Below are 16,461 nucleotides of genomic sequence, written 5' to 3' on the forward strand. Positions count from 1 at the left end.
CTGGGTAGTGATTGCGTTCAGGTGATATGCCTCATGTCTTCATTCAACGAGGCCTCGGGCTCCTCTTCATCAGTCAAGCGATAGAAATAGTAGATTGGTTACAGTTTGCATGGAGATCCAAGTGAAACTGGACAATTATGTAATCCTGTCATATGATTTTTGTGGAATGTATCTGGTAACAAGGTTTCTCTGAGAAGTTATCAGCTGTTCAGTACTCAGCTGTTAAGACGAAGGAATAAGCTTAACTTTCTTAGCTCTCTACCTGCCTGCAGCTTCTCTTGACACCCTCTGCTCTACTGAGTTTGTCTCTTGTTACTTTCTTTTATCAAACCTTTCAGCAGAAGTGCTGGTTTACTTTCTGTGAAATGTCAGTTTTTGAATTTGTTTACCCATGACATGGCCGTCCTGCCCTTCATTTGATGGACTAGTAGCACTGGCATGTTGTGGTCCTTTTTAGTTGTCAAACTTGAAAAAGTCTCACCTCACCAGTTCTCCAAGCGAATGGTTGACCTGGGTAAATTGCAGAGCTTTTGTTCATACCAAAGCTACAAACAGGTCCCAGGAGTTTCATTAGGTCTTGAAAGGGGGAATTCGGAGATTGCCATATAATTGTGGCTCCTGTTCACGCATGACCTGACACCTGACATGGAGAGAAAAAAAAAAAAAATCAGCAACATTTCTCAGTAAAGCTGCATTGTAGCAGGATTTTAGCTGTGCTTTAGTCCAGACAGGAACTCAGTCCCACACTAACTACTAGTAAACACTGTCTTAAGCTGAAGATATCAGTTAGTAGTCATTAAAAGTCAGTTTTATTTTTTTTCTTCATATCACTTATGAGGCATTATTTTTCTTTAGAAATATTGTCACTTATTGTCAGGTAGCCAGTGACCCTGCTGCTTGAATACATGTACTTAGCAGTGTTACATCACCACTCTGCTCTGGCCTGTCGTGTTACTGTGTTAATCATCTCACAGAACACTGGTGCAACCTTTGTCAGCTACTGAAGCACAATCAGAGCCACCAGAAAACCCTCAGCCTCACCAAGAGTTGGTCTTACAGTTCTTGTCCAATAGAAAAAACATAGACTGTGATATATTCCTCTATAATAATCCACATGAAGGTGAATTCTATATCTCCCGAGGGACCTTTCAGAGTGATTTCAGTTTCTTCCTATTAAACATTTATCAGCAGTTTTGAAAGATTGAACAGGTCCATACATCGTCTAGAGCTACTCTTTTTGCACGGTTTGTGCTTGTAGACAGATATGACTCAGACCAACGGCCCGGCCAGGCAGACAAAATTAAATGTTATGACTATAACTTCTATTCCCTGAAGGAGAGGAACGAGGTACCTGACTGATGACATCTCAATTCACGCCCTTAAGGCAGATGATCTGTGGTGAAGTCTGTGAGGCCCCGCCTACACATGCCTGTATACTGTATACATCCATCACCACAGTCATCCTTCAGTTCAGTAGCCGCTCTTCACTGAGCCCAGCTGTGCAGCGGGGCAACTTAGTGTTGTACCTCATTCCTCTCCTTTAGGGAGCAGAAGTTATAGTCATAACATTTCGTTCCCTTTCAGTTGATTGCGTGGGTACAACACATACAGTACAGGACATGTATTCACGCCCTGCATAGCAGCCACTGAACTTGAGTCAAACCTCCAGCACTCTAGTGCATCATAGACACTCAAGAGCTCAAAAGCCATAGAGCTACAGGCTGTAGGGATAAACTTAGGCAAATATGCCACATTCGGGCACAATGTAACCTTGGAGCCATCCAGGCACAAGAGAGATGCACAGATAAAGCGTGGAGGTCACCCACCGGCTTTGCAGAGGTCAAAGAAAGAAGCAGTGCAGATTTGTATGAAAGACATTTCATATCCGCAGACTCAATGGGCTCAAATGGAGGCCCACAAAGAGCCTCAAGCACCAAAGCCAAATCCCATGAGGGGACGCTGGATTTAACCACAGGCCTCAGCCGGCGGACTCCCTTTAAGAAACGCATGGCAAGAGGATTAGCGCCTGTCGTCACTCCATCAAAGCCAACATGACAGGCAGATATACTGTAGCTGCCAAATAGACCTTAATTTTTGGAAAAGGGAGACCCTTATCTATCAGCTCCTGAAGGGACATCAAAACATGCACAATAGAGCACTGAAATGGGAGTACATTTCAGTCCTCACACCACTGCTTCAGGAATTTCATTATCACTGCTCTGGGTCGTACCGCTGACTGTGCTTCAGCTTCGTTAACTTTGCCAATTCTGTGCGCTCTCCATCAGCAGAGGCCCAGGAAAGTTATCTGCGCCAAGCTCATCAGGTAACCACTTCTCCAAGAATGAACACACATCAGTCCCTTCCTTCCTTTGTGGGAGGCCCACCGGACGAAGGTTAGAATGGCAGCTACGGTTTTCCAAGTTGTCCACTTTAAACACTAACTGCTCAATAGTCACTTTCATGGCAGTATTTTGAACTAGCAGTGATATGATGTCATCTTCATTGGTGCTAATTCTGTCTTCAGCTTCTGTGATACGCACCGTGACTGCTTTTCAGTTCACCTTATACTCCTTATATTGTGTTTAGCAGCCTGTTGAATCTCAATACGAAATCTTCTTTCATTGCTTGGATAGCAGTCAGGATTTGGTCTGGGTTCATCACCATCCTAGCACCGCTTGCTTCTTCGTTAGCATTAGCATTGCTGTTAGCTTCCTGCATAGGGGACCAGCGTGGAGTCTATTTTCGCAGGTTTTTGCGCCTACTTTGCTGTTTTCGGTGCCATCTGGATCGTCACTTTACTTTCAAGAAAACTGTGGCTGTATGGATTGATAAATGTTGTTTAACTGTCAAACTATCAAAACTTCATGGAAGGGCTCCTACACATGACTGCGCCATAACCAGAAGTCGTATTTTTCATTTTTACAAGAAATACTTTCTTAGTAGAGTTTGTTAATTTGTTGTTTCTACAGAGAAGTTATTCATTGAACTTGCAGAATTTATTTGGTTTGTCGTCCAAACTAAAGAAAAATCACAAAACACTGGTGAGAAATGTTGGATCATAATCCAGTGACCGTTGAAACAGAATGATCCAGCCAATACTAGGTAGAGCTTATCCTACTTGAGATGTGCCTGATGTATCGTACAGAACATCTCAGACGGCTTTGCAGTCAGTAAAACATTTTTATTATTTGGACAGAATGTACTGACGTCCGAGAGGAGGCGGAGGCTCTGCTAATAAAAATTGTTCAGCTCTACAGTGATGTGAAAGTGTGTATGATCATGGAGCAGAAATTAGGAGGAAGTGATGTCACTGGCAGACATGGTGGATGGCTGACTCACCTCTCTTCTCAGAAAGGATGAGGTCATGCATTGCTTCTCTATATCATCCCCGTCCCTCTGTTTGTGTCAAAGGCTGCTTTCCCTCTCACTCTATGAAGTGTTTACAGTACAGATGGCAGCACTGTGTACTGGAGGTCTGACCGACCGCAACGTTGATTTGCTTGGTTGAATTACATGATTGTGTTGTGGTTTTTGAACAGCTGGAAAGTGTTGAGGATGTTTTGTCTTCAGTTCTTTTTATTAAAGAAGCTTTTTGATGACATTGATGGATCACATGTACTGCTGCAGTACAGGCTTTCTATTGTGTTTTTTTTTTTCCGCCTCTTCTGTCTGTCCTTTTCGTCCACTCACTCGCCCTGCCCTCTTTTCTCACTATCTCCCCATCACGTCATCTAGCTGTGGGCTGCTAGTAACCATGGAAACCTGCTGGTTTGCTCTCCTTCTGTCTACATTAGTACACATCTTTTCCTTCTCTCTTCTTCGTAGTCTTTGGGGGCTCTACAGAGCTTTCCATAAGGGCCAGGTGCCAGCCAAATAGCCAACTTCTCATTTAAGTCCAGCCGGCTACTTGATTTATATTAATTTTTGATTCTAATAAAATAGTTTTGATTAACAAGTTGCAATTCACTATGTGTGTACATTTACGACCACTGGCCTCCACTTCAAAACAATGCAAGCATGATGATGGAGAAACATGTATATCTGTCTGCATCAGTCCCGCCCCCCACATGCTCTATATGAATGTTTGTGCACTCAGCCTACAAGTTTTGTTCTGCTGAGTAGAGAGCGGAGAGTCATCTTCAGTGTTTGACAAATATTAGCAAAATAATTGATGATAAAACACATTAAGAATTGCATTGATTGCACAAACAGGGGACATCCACATTGAACGGGCTACTTCAGAAAACACCGGTGGCAGCAACTTGATGATTGCACAGTAATTAAAAAGTCCACTGAAAGTGCTGAATTTTCCATATATACCACACAGACATTTATGGGCTTAATGAATGAACAAATTAATTAATTATCTTTATTTACATGACGTGTTTTATAGCAGAGCCATCTCTAAGATGCATTGCAAACATACACAAAAACAGGCAGTGTTGTCAAAGTAACAGGCCTGTGTCATATGAGGATAATGTAGGCTGTGCCTCAGCCTCACATGGCTAGTTTTACAGTTCAAAATGTCCTAGAATGCTTTTGTATTTTTTTGCCATTGACCAATTATGCAAATTAATGTCAGATGCCCCAAATCATGTTTTAAAAATGAGGTTGAGGGAGAGGGTGTTGCAAGCACCAAGGAGCAGCTCAGCAGGGCACTTTTTGAACTGGGCATGGACTCAGATAATAGTGAAGATGAAAGACGAAGATGACTAGAAGCTGACTTAATTCGGTAAAGTCACATGATTTGAGTCAAGTGATTTACATGTTTTGTTATTAGTTATTTCTGGCACAGATTGATTTTATAAATAATTTAAAACCAATACATGAACAGCAATACATGAACCATCGTTTTGGCATGTCTTGACAAACCTTACAGTGAAGGTGTCAATAAATAAATAAATAATAAGGTCTTATTACTATTATTATTATTATTATTATTATTATTATTATTTACAAAGGTTCTGATCAGTCAGGAATAGGCTGGTTTTAAATATTAACAGCTATTTACAGACTGTGTGGGCTAAAACACACAAGACGCCTAATTTTCCTTTTCAATAATTCGCTACATGTTTACAATCAGGTAGGCAAACTCATTGAAATATGCAATAATTAAGATCAGTGTATATGATGGAGTAGTAGCATTAGATTGTGCCATAGGCCACCAAATTTGGGCTTTTACGGCCAAAATTTCTCTCCGTGGGGGCATTGCCCCCTGACCCCTCTAGCTGGCTACTTTTTCCCACTGGCTGGAATCTCTTTACATATTGCAAACTGCACATTGGTCTATGTTTTGTTTTCTCAGGCCACATCCTTGGTGAAGTAGGGTTCAGGGGAGTGGTGAGTCCTCTGTGTTGATGTTTGCTTCCAGCAGTGGACTTTGGACATTTGAAATCTTAACAAGCAAGAAGTGTTTTAACAAGATACTAGATTTTGTTTACTTGTTTTGCTCTGTGGCCATGCTGCTCTGTGCAACTCATGTGGTTGTGCATACATCACACAAAAACACTTAAAATATATTTAATAAGACTCACAATTATCATCTCATCCTCTGGAGCTACATAAAAATCAGCTCCACCATGCAGCTTGCCTGCAACACAATACGCCCAACATAGAAAGCTGTTTATAAACGTTACACCCAGATAACTTGTGTCTACTTCCTTGTGCTGTATGTTGCATCATTACTGTAAAATCACTGTGTCCAGTTACTGTAGTGCTGCTGTTGATGCACAGCAAGCTGAAGTGTGTTTTCTCTGTTGCTCTCTTTGTTTTCTCTCTCTCTCGCCTTTGTGGCTGTAGGCTGTTCACATGTTTACTGTAGTGTATGCATTTGACATTCTTAGAGGGCGTTCAGACCTACATCAGCACTATATGTAAAAACGCAGCCCCCCATTCATTTGAATGGGGGTCGTGCAAGTGCAAAAGTTGCACCGACCTCAACATTTGCTGCAACGCAACCCAACGTCATCTGTCAAAGTGCCAATTACATACATGCAAGCGCACATTCCCGGTGAATTAAGGTATTTGACTGTTTTGTCGGGACGAAAGTTAAAACAGTTGCTGATAACTTCTATCTCTATCCAGAGTTGTAAAATCCTGTCTGTGAGTATTAAAAACTGCTTTGCTGTGTTCTGGCTTCTGATAAGCCTTTAAATGCATCCATTTGTAGCTCCAACCCGACTTCCTGGATCGTACCTCATTGTCTCACTGGTACCTCAGACAACACTGCCCCACCACCGCAGCCTGTTTTTAACGCAGGTCAGTTATCGGTCTGAACGCAGCCTTAGCATAGAGAATGCATCCTTTCTAAATGACAAATATATTTAGACCAACGCCTGTAAGTGAACTTGATTAAAAGTCTAATAAACCTTGTTGGTGAAGCTACATGTTTCCTATAGTTGAACAACAATTCCCCATTTTCTTGTATTCTACACAGAGCTACATGTCAAATCCCTGATGAGTGATTAAATCCCCTGCATAGACAGTTTTGACTAACGCAGAATGATTGATTGCATCTCCATATGTTCAGACAATCATTTTAGTAGTGTCAGCTCTGAGACTGGTGCACAGTTGACATTGGCAGCCAGGTGGTCTTCTTGATACTGCATCCTCAAAATTGGACTGTAAATGGTTTGTATGACATGTTGTCGTCAGGTTTGGTGGCAGCACGGCAGCGTACGCACACAATATACTGACACGCCCACACCACATCAAAGCTTCCTCTATGCTTTAACTTGCCTCACCTGCTTTTACACTTTCACAGACATGCTAGCACACCTCGACCCTCCCCTAGTTTTCTAGACTTGCGGCAGGCAGGCTGTCAGAGGAGTAGATAACCTCCTGCTAACCTTGAGCTGTAATAAGGTCTGCTCCTGTTGTCATGGGGATTCAGGTGGGCAGAGGGTGAAGGGGGTTTCAGCGCTCGACGCTGACCAAGAGGGCGCAGGGGGCACAGACTGGGCTGACAGATTGTACCCCCCACCCCTTCCGTATTGGCACCTCAAAGCATTGCCCGCCTGACAGCTTGTCTGGCTTCTCCTGGCATTAGTGGTGGGCTTCGCTGTGCACAAACACAGGAGGGCTGGAATCAAGGAAATATTGTATTACTTAAAGAGGAAAGTAGCATTTTTATCAGACATTCATGAATTCAGTGTCTTTGTTTTTGCTCTTTAGGTCATTTTTCTGTCTCTTTATTTTCTGTTTTGTTCTTTTGTTTACCAAGTCTCTTGTGTAATAGAAAAACTGAATGCACGAGTAAAAAAGAAAAACAAATCCAAAACTGTCCCTGAAGAGATAATCAGAATTCAAACGAATTGTTTGTCATGAAACTGTAGTGTTTTTGTCTCTTTTGTATAAAAGGGAAGGAGGAATATCCCAGTGATTTGTCATTGTACATCTATAAAGCTGAGGGAGATTTTCAAAATCAAAGTGGCAGAGACCAAAATATCCTGACTTTTAGTAATAATAATCAGGGTAGGATTGTGCATTATGGCTGTGATCAATATCTTTTTTAATACAATTATTTATTTGATATTGATATAGATCAGTCATGACATGGCAAAGACATGCTAAATTACATCAATTATTTACTAGAATTCAAAGAACTGTGTTCCAGTGTTTTGCATCTGATAATAACTCTTGTTTTTGTTCGCTGTTTGCCAGGAATCATAATTTGATCAACAGAATTTTTCAAAATGATAATACAACATAATCATATTGTCTTGATCTACAATATTGAATTACTGCCAGCCCTAAATCAAAGTATCGCCTTACTTTACTTACAATAGTGCATGTAAAGCTACAAGTCCATTAAGTCAGTAAGTTGATTAGTTGATTAAAACCTATATAGGTAATCAATTTAATAGTTTTGAGTAATTTTTTTTTAAAGAAAAAAAGGCAAAAATCTCTGTTTCTAGTTTCTTAAATGTGAACATTTCCTGGTGTCTTTAGTCCTCTGATAGTAACTTGAATATCTTTATCTTATGGACTGTTGGTCGGGACAGAACAAGACATTTTAGATTGAATCTCAGGCTTTGTGAAATAGTGATTGATATTTTTCACCATTTTCTGACATTTTATAGAACAAACAACTAATCGATTTATTAATCACAGCCCTAAGTGCACATGTACTCTACACGCTCTTTAGTATCTTTGTTAAAAATGTTAAATGAATAATTCATCTTTCTGTACCCTCATGAGAATGTAATTAGAAGAAGAATAAAAGTCTGAACTATTGAGTCTAACTAACTTCATTAATAAATCTTAAAAATGGATTTGCGGCTGAGTCATAAATCAGACCTGTGTGTGTGTGTGTATGTGTGTGTGTGTGTGTGTGTGTGTGTGTGTGTTGGGGTGTTTTGTGTGTGGGTTTCCCTTACTGCAGCCCAGGAGACAAAAACAGGAAGCGTGTAGGGAGCCTCTTTTCTCGTCGCTTTCAGCTCTGCCTGTCTCGTCTTATTGTCCATCTTATCTGGACATCTCTCATGACATATTTGAAATAGCAGGACAGTTACACACCTTTTGTGACGGCTTTCTGAAAGGTCTGGTGTCACTGAATATCTTCTTGTGTGTGTCTGCAAACTTGTGATGAGGAAGAGATGAGCTGGAGTAAAAAAAAAAAAAACCCAAAAAACCCCTCAGTAGCCAGAAGCTTATTCAGTTCACAGGGATGATCCTGCAGTTGTCTGTCTTTTTTCTTTGTGTGTGTGTGTGTGTGTGTGTGAGTGTGTGCGTGTATATAGGTGATGATAGGATGTACATTGGCTCTCATTTTCCCCATATCTACACCATGGGGAGTCTTCCCTTCCTATTATTTGCCCACAGCAACAAGAGCTCATTATAGAACCCAGACAGATGTGCTCTGGATTTGTGTCAAATGGGCGGAGAGGGGTGTGTGTGTCTGTGTGTGTGAGAGAGAGAGAGCAGGAGAGTCTGTATGTATTGTTATAGATGGTACTATGTGTAAGACTGACTTTATGCATGCAAAGCATTTTTGTTATATGTGCAAAAGTGAGATAACACAATCTGAATGTGTGAAAAACATGTAAAATTTACATCTCTGTCTGACACATTTCCTGAACATGCTCATTTCTGTCTTTGTTTTACAGTGATGAATACAACTCCATTATTGTCCTTTCTCGTGGCACTCTAACCACTATCTTGTCTGCTAATCAGGAGAACTAATTACGGGTCCTCTTTGTCTGTTTCAGAAATCGAGCGATAGCCGATTATCTACGTTCCAATGGATATGAAGAAGCATATTCCACTTTTAAGAAGGAGGCGGAATTAGACATGGTGAGTAGATTAAGGGTGGACACATACATCCGCACAGTCAATCAGACCAATTTATCCAAACAATATGTCTTGATTTCCACTTCATTTCTCATTTTAGTCAACATGTTCACGAGTGTGACTTGGAGCACCTGCACCCAATTATGGTGGTTTGTCTGATTAGAGGGTCTGTGCCACATATTACTACTAAATGATCTCGGGGAAACCTTTTTTTCCACTTATATATTGCAATTACATTACAGTCTCTGGTACATACTCATTTTTCTACATTATTTTCCTTGCTTGCTTGTAAAATGAGAATTTGTTGAATTTGAATATGATTAAAATGTTTCCTCTCTCTTTAAATTTTCTGCCTACAGCCCTAGTTCACGGTGCATCTCAGTCGTATTTATATTTATTCTCTGTCTTGCTCAGAATTTTCCACTGGGACTATTTTAGGAGTATACTATCCATAAAATAATCCAGTCTATAACAAGCGGACCAGGAATACATTTTTGTTGCTCTTGGATTTGAAATGAAACTATAACTCTGAGATTAAAGTGGCAACATTTGGGTTAAAGATGATTCTTTTTACATCCACATTAGTTTGACAGTGTAGAAATTGTAACCCTTTGCATACACACATGCAAATTTGGTATCAAATCCTTTGCTGTGTGAAGTTTATGATCCACTGATATAAACAGACACTTCTGATGCTGTTCTGCTCGGCCTGCACTGCAGCCATCTTCACTTGTTAGTTGTTTCTTGGGCTTCTTGCTTCTTCTTCCTTTGTCTTCAGCAAGTGATGGAAACAAACATCCTCAAACACTCATAAAGCTAAACGTCATCACTTCAACTTCATAATCATTGTTTCAGTTCACTGCGCTGGAGCAGAAAGCCAAAACAATGTAAATGTTTCACATACAGACTGCACTTAGGTGCCCCAAGAAATTTAAAAAAGTAGAGGTTAAAGGCATACTATGCAGGAAAGATGTATAGCCCAAATAATCCCTCTCAATCATCACTTATGACCCACTAAAAGTGTGTAGTGGTGTATTTATCTGCAGAGACTCTGCCCTCTGCCTGTCTTTTCTTATTTTCTTATTATTTTGCTTTGTTTGGGACATTTCTGGGCGTCAAACTTTTGGCAGTGGGTGTGTAGCCCCCAGCCAATAACAGTGCGCAGTATGTGAGGTCAGGACTCGTGGCGTAGTGACCAGGTTACATCACTGTCTCTGTCTCTGTCTCTATCCTCTGCTCCGCTCCGCTCTCTGTCTCTGTCATGGGTGTCATAAAGAGCTGCAGGTCTGTGTGTCTGCTTGACCGAGGGCGGGGCTGAGCTACACACACACACACAGAGCAGAGAGGCCACAGCAGACAGGATGAAGCTCTGCATTCACACCAAATCTGGCAATGCGGCACCTTCCTGCAGGGTTTTGCGGAGGTGTGGTCATGTTTATTTGTGCTTAAGAACGTAACCACTGTGAAAAAATCAGGAAATAGTGGTTTATCTCTCTGATTGACAGCTTTGTTCTGGCCAGTGCCGCTCGCGCTCTTCATTCACACTCTAGCTTGATCGACCACCGCTGCTCTCTCTCTCTCCCTCTGGTTTAGCTGGGGAGGAAGTCTGTGTTTACAAACACCAACCGACAAATCCTGCATAGTATGCCTTAAACAAACCATCCTCCTCAAATTTGATTCTTGCGCTCCGAATGTTTTGTTGAGCTTCGGAGCTCATTGGTAAACTGTTAATTTATAACCCTGTTTATCATATTTCTGCTGATTCTTCTGAGCCCCTTTTTCATCTCAGCTGCCCCCCCCCCGTCTTTCTGTTGCACCTCTTCTTTCACCTTGCCTTCACATGACACCCACCCCCTTCTCCTCTGTGTCTTTATTCGTTCTTCCCTCAGACATTTTCTCTGTGGCAGCCTTATGGAAGCAGGCTGAATAATAGATGAATGGCACAGGGTAGGGAAAGGGATAGGTGCACTCTGTAGGGTATTAGCGCTCAGCCAAGCACACACCTTGGCAACGCCATGCTAACCAACCAAGTGACTTTTAGCATCATCTCTCTTAGCACACGTTGTTAGACTTTCATTACCAGTTTTTTCTGTCTGTTAAATGTGGTTAGATGTAGTGAAGAGTGCATTAAATGTTCTTCACTTTGGTCCTTTGTGGCTGTTTGAGTAGCAGTTTAAGTTTAATGCTATGCGAGGCTCTGTGCACCAGCAGGTTTTCATAGCAGGAATAATTAATAGGGGTCATGCTCCAGTTTTTTCTTACCCTTGTGAAAGAAAATGTACATACCTGCATGCACACACATCCACAGAGATGCTTTCATGTTTACAACCCACTGCCAATAGACTGGCAGGCTGCAGTGAAGTCTGGCACTTCTTTGTGTGTGTGTGTGTGTGTGTGTGTGTGTTGGTGACATAGGCACAGTGTTCAGGCAGATGGCAGATTAGATGATGGCAGACTTGTCCAAACTAGGCTCCCTGCTCTCCCTCTATGTTTGCTTTCTCCTCCATTTCTCCGCAGTGCCTCAGTTCACATCTTTGTGTTTTTTATACACCTCATATTCATCTGTGGGAATCACCTCTCGTCATCGACAAGTGTTAGAAATAGGCCTCGGTAACGCCTGCAGCTCTCCACACCTCCAGGATGTCTGCTTTTGTTTCCAGACGAGGCTGAGGAGCTAGCTGTGAAATTGGAGCGCAGTGCTAATTTTCTCCCTCACTGACACCCGTGGCTGTCTGTCAATGTGGGTTTTTGATGCTTTGATAGTTAGTAACCCCCTCAAGGCACGACTATACACAGTGGTACCAGAACTGTTGTATTGGGTGTGTAGAATAAGGTTACACAAAGCAAGGCTTCACTTTCTTTTGTTATCTTTTGTGTTTATATTTCCATTTAGAGCTGCGACAATAAGTCGACTAGTTGATCGTCAGAAAAGAAATCGGCAACTATTGACAAAGGATTCATCATTTTAAGTAATTTATTATTTTATTAAAGTAGAATATACCAAACATTTCCCAGTTCCAGCTTGTAATGTGTCATATTATTGATCATGTTTGATAGTAAATGTAATATGTTTGCATTTTTAGGGATTTGATTGAATAAAACAGCTTTGATTGAATAAAACAGCTCTCAGAAGCTTTCGTTTCTGAGAGCTGTTCAGCAGTCGGCGGTCAGAGCTAGCTTGTCTGCTCTGGTTAGCTTGACTTTCAGCTCATCGTTCTTCATCTGAAAGTATTTTCAAAGTGTTTAGTCAGAGTAGCTCTCGATGGCATAACATACACAGGCTTGAGGTACCAAACTAGCTCTTTCAATCCCTCACCCTCTACCACACTCATAGGCAGCATATTGGTCTCAATCATTCAGCACACCAACTGGGTGATGGCCTAATAACAAAGTAACACCTACGTTATCATTATAGATAGACGGTAGGATAAGCATGCTAGGCTAACAGTCTGTCAGCTGTGTTACTTTAATTATTATGATTAACGGCTGTAATGGGAAATTGCTGATCACTCAAACACACAAAGAGAGTATTGTCAGGTTATGAAATAATGTAATCAAATAATACAATCAGAAGTATAATGCATCATAGTTCTGGAGACAAAGACACATACCACCTAGCTATCTTTTCTTTGTCTGAAAGGTTGGCACTTAACCAGTCCCTTAAATACTAGTCGTACAGAATTTAAAACATCTGTTTACTAACCTTACAGGTCAGCAAACAACCCTCAGATAGAAACATAAGTCAAAAGTTCAGCTAACCTAGGAACAGTCTTTCTTCACGACCATATAAGACAGTACATAAGCATGCACCAAGTAGCATCACAAAATAACATTACTACTATATTAAATTAAGGACAAACCACACTATCCTCTAAAAGCTTATCAGTTTTACACATAAACATCTACATAACTACAGTTTATCTTATCACTGGCTCAGGTAAGGGTATAACAGAATAAACTTCACTGTTAAACACACAACTGCCTCATCTTACACAGCAAAGAACTAAGTTTAGAAAAGACACAGCACAGAGGAATTTAGAAAATGTGTGAAACACAAACTAACACTAAACTGAACGTAAACACTATCTGAAACATGTATGATATATTTAAGGAATACATCAAATGATAACCTATTATTCAGTTTTCTTTTACACAGCTAACTGTTGACATCCCTTTTTTTGATTTATCAATTATAGAAATTAGTTGGTGATTAATTGACTAATCGTTGCAGCTCTAGTTATTTGCAGCCCTGTTTCCATTTAAGTAAAAGATGAACGTTCTTCTCAGCCTCATGAATGTTCTAGTTTAATCATTATAGTATTTATGAACATAAACAACTCAGTCAGATCTTGAGACCTTCATAAATACTAGCTAATTTCAGTTTTTGGTTTTATTTAGAGCTGAAACAAACACTAAACTGTGATGGTTTTGATAATAGTTTCATTGTTAAAATACATTTGCAGACACAATTTCCTTATTCCAGCTTTTCAAATGAGAAGATTTGCTGCTTTTTTGTCTTACATGGTAGCAAATTAAATATCATTGTATTTTAGATTGTTGGTTGGATGAAGGAAGCAATTGGAAGACGTCACCAATTTCTTCCCTAGACCAAACAATTAATCGAGAAAAAGTTTGTTTGTATTCAGCTACAGAGAGAACATGCCATGTTTGTTTTGTTTTCTTCCCTCTACATGTAATCTGTTGGCAGCATGAAACAGAGACTGTATGTACCATGAGGTTCCTCAGCAGGTCATTATGTAAAAGGTAGCGGCCGCCTCCTGGTATTAGCCTGCAGGTGGAATCAGGCTTCTGTCTGCCGCAAGTTAACTTCCACCGCTGCCTCTAGTACCGGGTGTGTGGCTGTAAGCTGCCTAAGCCTTTCTTGTCTGCAGGAGATTAGCTTGTGTGAGAAGGATTAGGACTAGGGTGTGTGTTTATGTGTGTGTGGTATGTATGTATTTGTGCGTATGTGTCGTACAGTAGGTTGGCAGTGTCTGGCAGTCAGTGTTGGCCTGTGAGGGGTGTGTAAATAATTCCCTGTTCTTTCTTACTATAGCCAAAGACCTCAACATGCCACCCCAGCTGGTCCCCTCCCACAGGCCGCACCGATTATGCTGAGCCCACGTCTTTGATTGGCTTTCTTCGTCTGTTTTCCTGATATCCTGTTTTGTTTTGTTTTTTTCTTTCTCTGCAGAATGAAGAATTGGATAAGAAGTACGCCGGCCTTTTGGAAAAAAAATGGACCTCAGTCATCAGATTACAAAAGAAGGTTTGTGGGTTTTTTCCTCCTCAAAGAATGCTTGTGGGGATTGTAGTCTTGTGAACGGTTCGTGACATTACTGTTGGATCCGCTGTGAACACCAAATGAAAGTCTTCCAAGCAAAACATTAACCCCACTGTTGATGTATGATAATTTGTCTAAAACGCAGACTCGCACAAACCTAAAGGCTAATATCTTAAGAATCTTTATATTCCCTCCTTCTAGACATGTTTCTATATATTTCACCATCTGCCTCTACACTGCTAACCTGTACCTGTGTGCTCTCCGCAGGTGATGGAACTTGAATCCAAACTGAATGAAGCGAAGGAGGAGATCACCCTGGGTGGGCCCGTCACACAGAAGCGCGACCCCAAAGAGTGGATCCCACGCCCGCCAGAAAGGTACGCGCTGAGTGGCCACCGCAGTCCGGTCACCCGCGTCATCTTCCACCCAGTCTTCAGTGTCATGGTGTCGGCTTCTGAGGACGCAACAATAAAGGTCAGTGCTGCCGGGTTGGTGGAAATTGTGGTTTCTTTAATCTTTTTTTATGGTTTTTCAACAGTTTTTCAGGGGTTTCAAAAGCTGCAGCAGGTGATTTCACTGATAAGTTTATAAGTTGATAAGTCTATCAGTGAAATCACTGCTGGCTTGTTCTCCTCCTTCACACATTATTTGATAACCCTGATCTGTTTTCTGCATCTATTGATGTTTCTTTACAGACAAGCATCTATCTCTCAGTACACCGCAAAGAGAATAAATACCCTTAGAAGTCTCACAATAAGCTTGAAAAATCGGTTTTCCTGGAATAAACAGTGACTGCTACGCTTTTCTAATATCTTTCATTTTAATATATTATTTACTGAAGACATGTGATTGAAACATGAATCAATGAAGCATCATAATAAATAGAAAAAATATGTTTGGCAGTGATTCAGTTACCTTGCGAAGCAGCTGAATTCATCTTGTCAGGCTTCAAGTTATGCGCTTGTGTCCAAACCACCAGTGGTTCCGACCAGTCAGCGCCACGAATCCAGCTGCCTCACAAGGTAAGATGGTGATAGACGGTGATGGACAGATGGTTCATCCAATCACCTGCCAAGTATTTCTTTGAAAGTACAGTTTCCATGGACGACTTTTCAGATGGTTCTGTGTAACAAACCATCTGGCGAGTCAGGTTAGAGATTCAGGAATAAGAGTAAAATTAGATTTATTTATTGCCTCAGGCTCTGAATATAAATCAAATTGTTTGCAGGATTAATGTTGACACAATCTACCTTGAGGACCTTCTCTTAATGAGAATTCATTCAATTCAATTCAGTCGACCAGTTATTGAATGCATTTCTTTGCGGTTTCCCTCATCTGCCTGATAAACTGATACATTCTCCTTGGATCTGGATTAGAGATCCAGCAGACCACCCCTCCTTCCTCTTGTTCCACTCACTAAAGTCAAACATGAACTGTTCACCATTGTCCAGTATGTTCAGCATGTGCTGCCATTTCTGTCTGTCTGGAATGTAAACAAAACTCAGCTGTGCTGGACTTTTGGTTGTTATAGTAACATCTGAACTATAATTACAAAATGTCATGTGATAAAGCGTCAGCCCACACGCTGTCACACGACACTTTTAGTATTAGTATAAATTCAGCATTAGTGTAAAACATCAAGTCACACAAGACAAGGTGTTTCTCGGTATATCATGAGTGTAAATAACCACACTGCTTGGGTGATATTTGGGGAGGATAATGTTTCCATGAAGATGTGTAGACTACAGCAAATATTTCTACTCATGAGAAATGTTTGAAGATAATTTTGTATGTTGGTTTCAGAGACAAAAACACATTGTAAAGATTTATCAGTTGCCTGATTGTTGGAGCTTCCTCTGTCTGTCTTGAGAGATCAGGCCAACTTG

The 16,461-nt window shown here is 40.9% G+C and overlaps 1 protein-coding gene across 4 annotated transcripts in view; it reads left to right on the forward strand.

Moving 5' to 3' along the window:
* The window catches only part of LOC137186041 (lissencephaly-1 homolog), a 45,449-nt gene that overhangs the window by 15,018 nt on the left and 13,970 nt on the right, over nucleotides 1-16,461 (forward strand). For all 4 annotated transcript variants that reach the window (XM_067594652.1, XM_067594653.1, XM_067594655.1 and 1 more), the window contains exons 3-5: nucleotides 9,210-9,294; nucleotides 14,486-14,560; nucleotides 14,843-15,049. In XM_067594652.1, the coding sequence (XP_067450753.1) occupies nucleotides 9,210-9,294; nucleotides 14,486-14,560; nucleotides 14,843-15,049 (367 nt within the window). The remainder of the gene's footprint in view (nucleotides 1-9,209; nucleotides 9,295-14,485; nucleotides 14,561-14,842; nucleotides 15,050-16,461) is intronic.

This window comes from Thunnus thynnus, chromosome 7, assembly GCF_963924715.1.
Source record: "Thunnus thynnus chromosome 7, fThuThy2.1, whole genome shotgun sequence".
In the NCBI taxonomy this organism is placed as follows: Eukaryota; Metazoa; Chordata; class Actinopteri; order Scombriformes; family Scombridae; genus Thunnus; species Thunnus thynnus.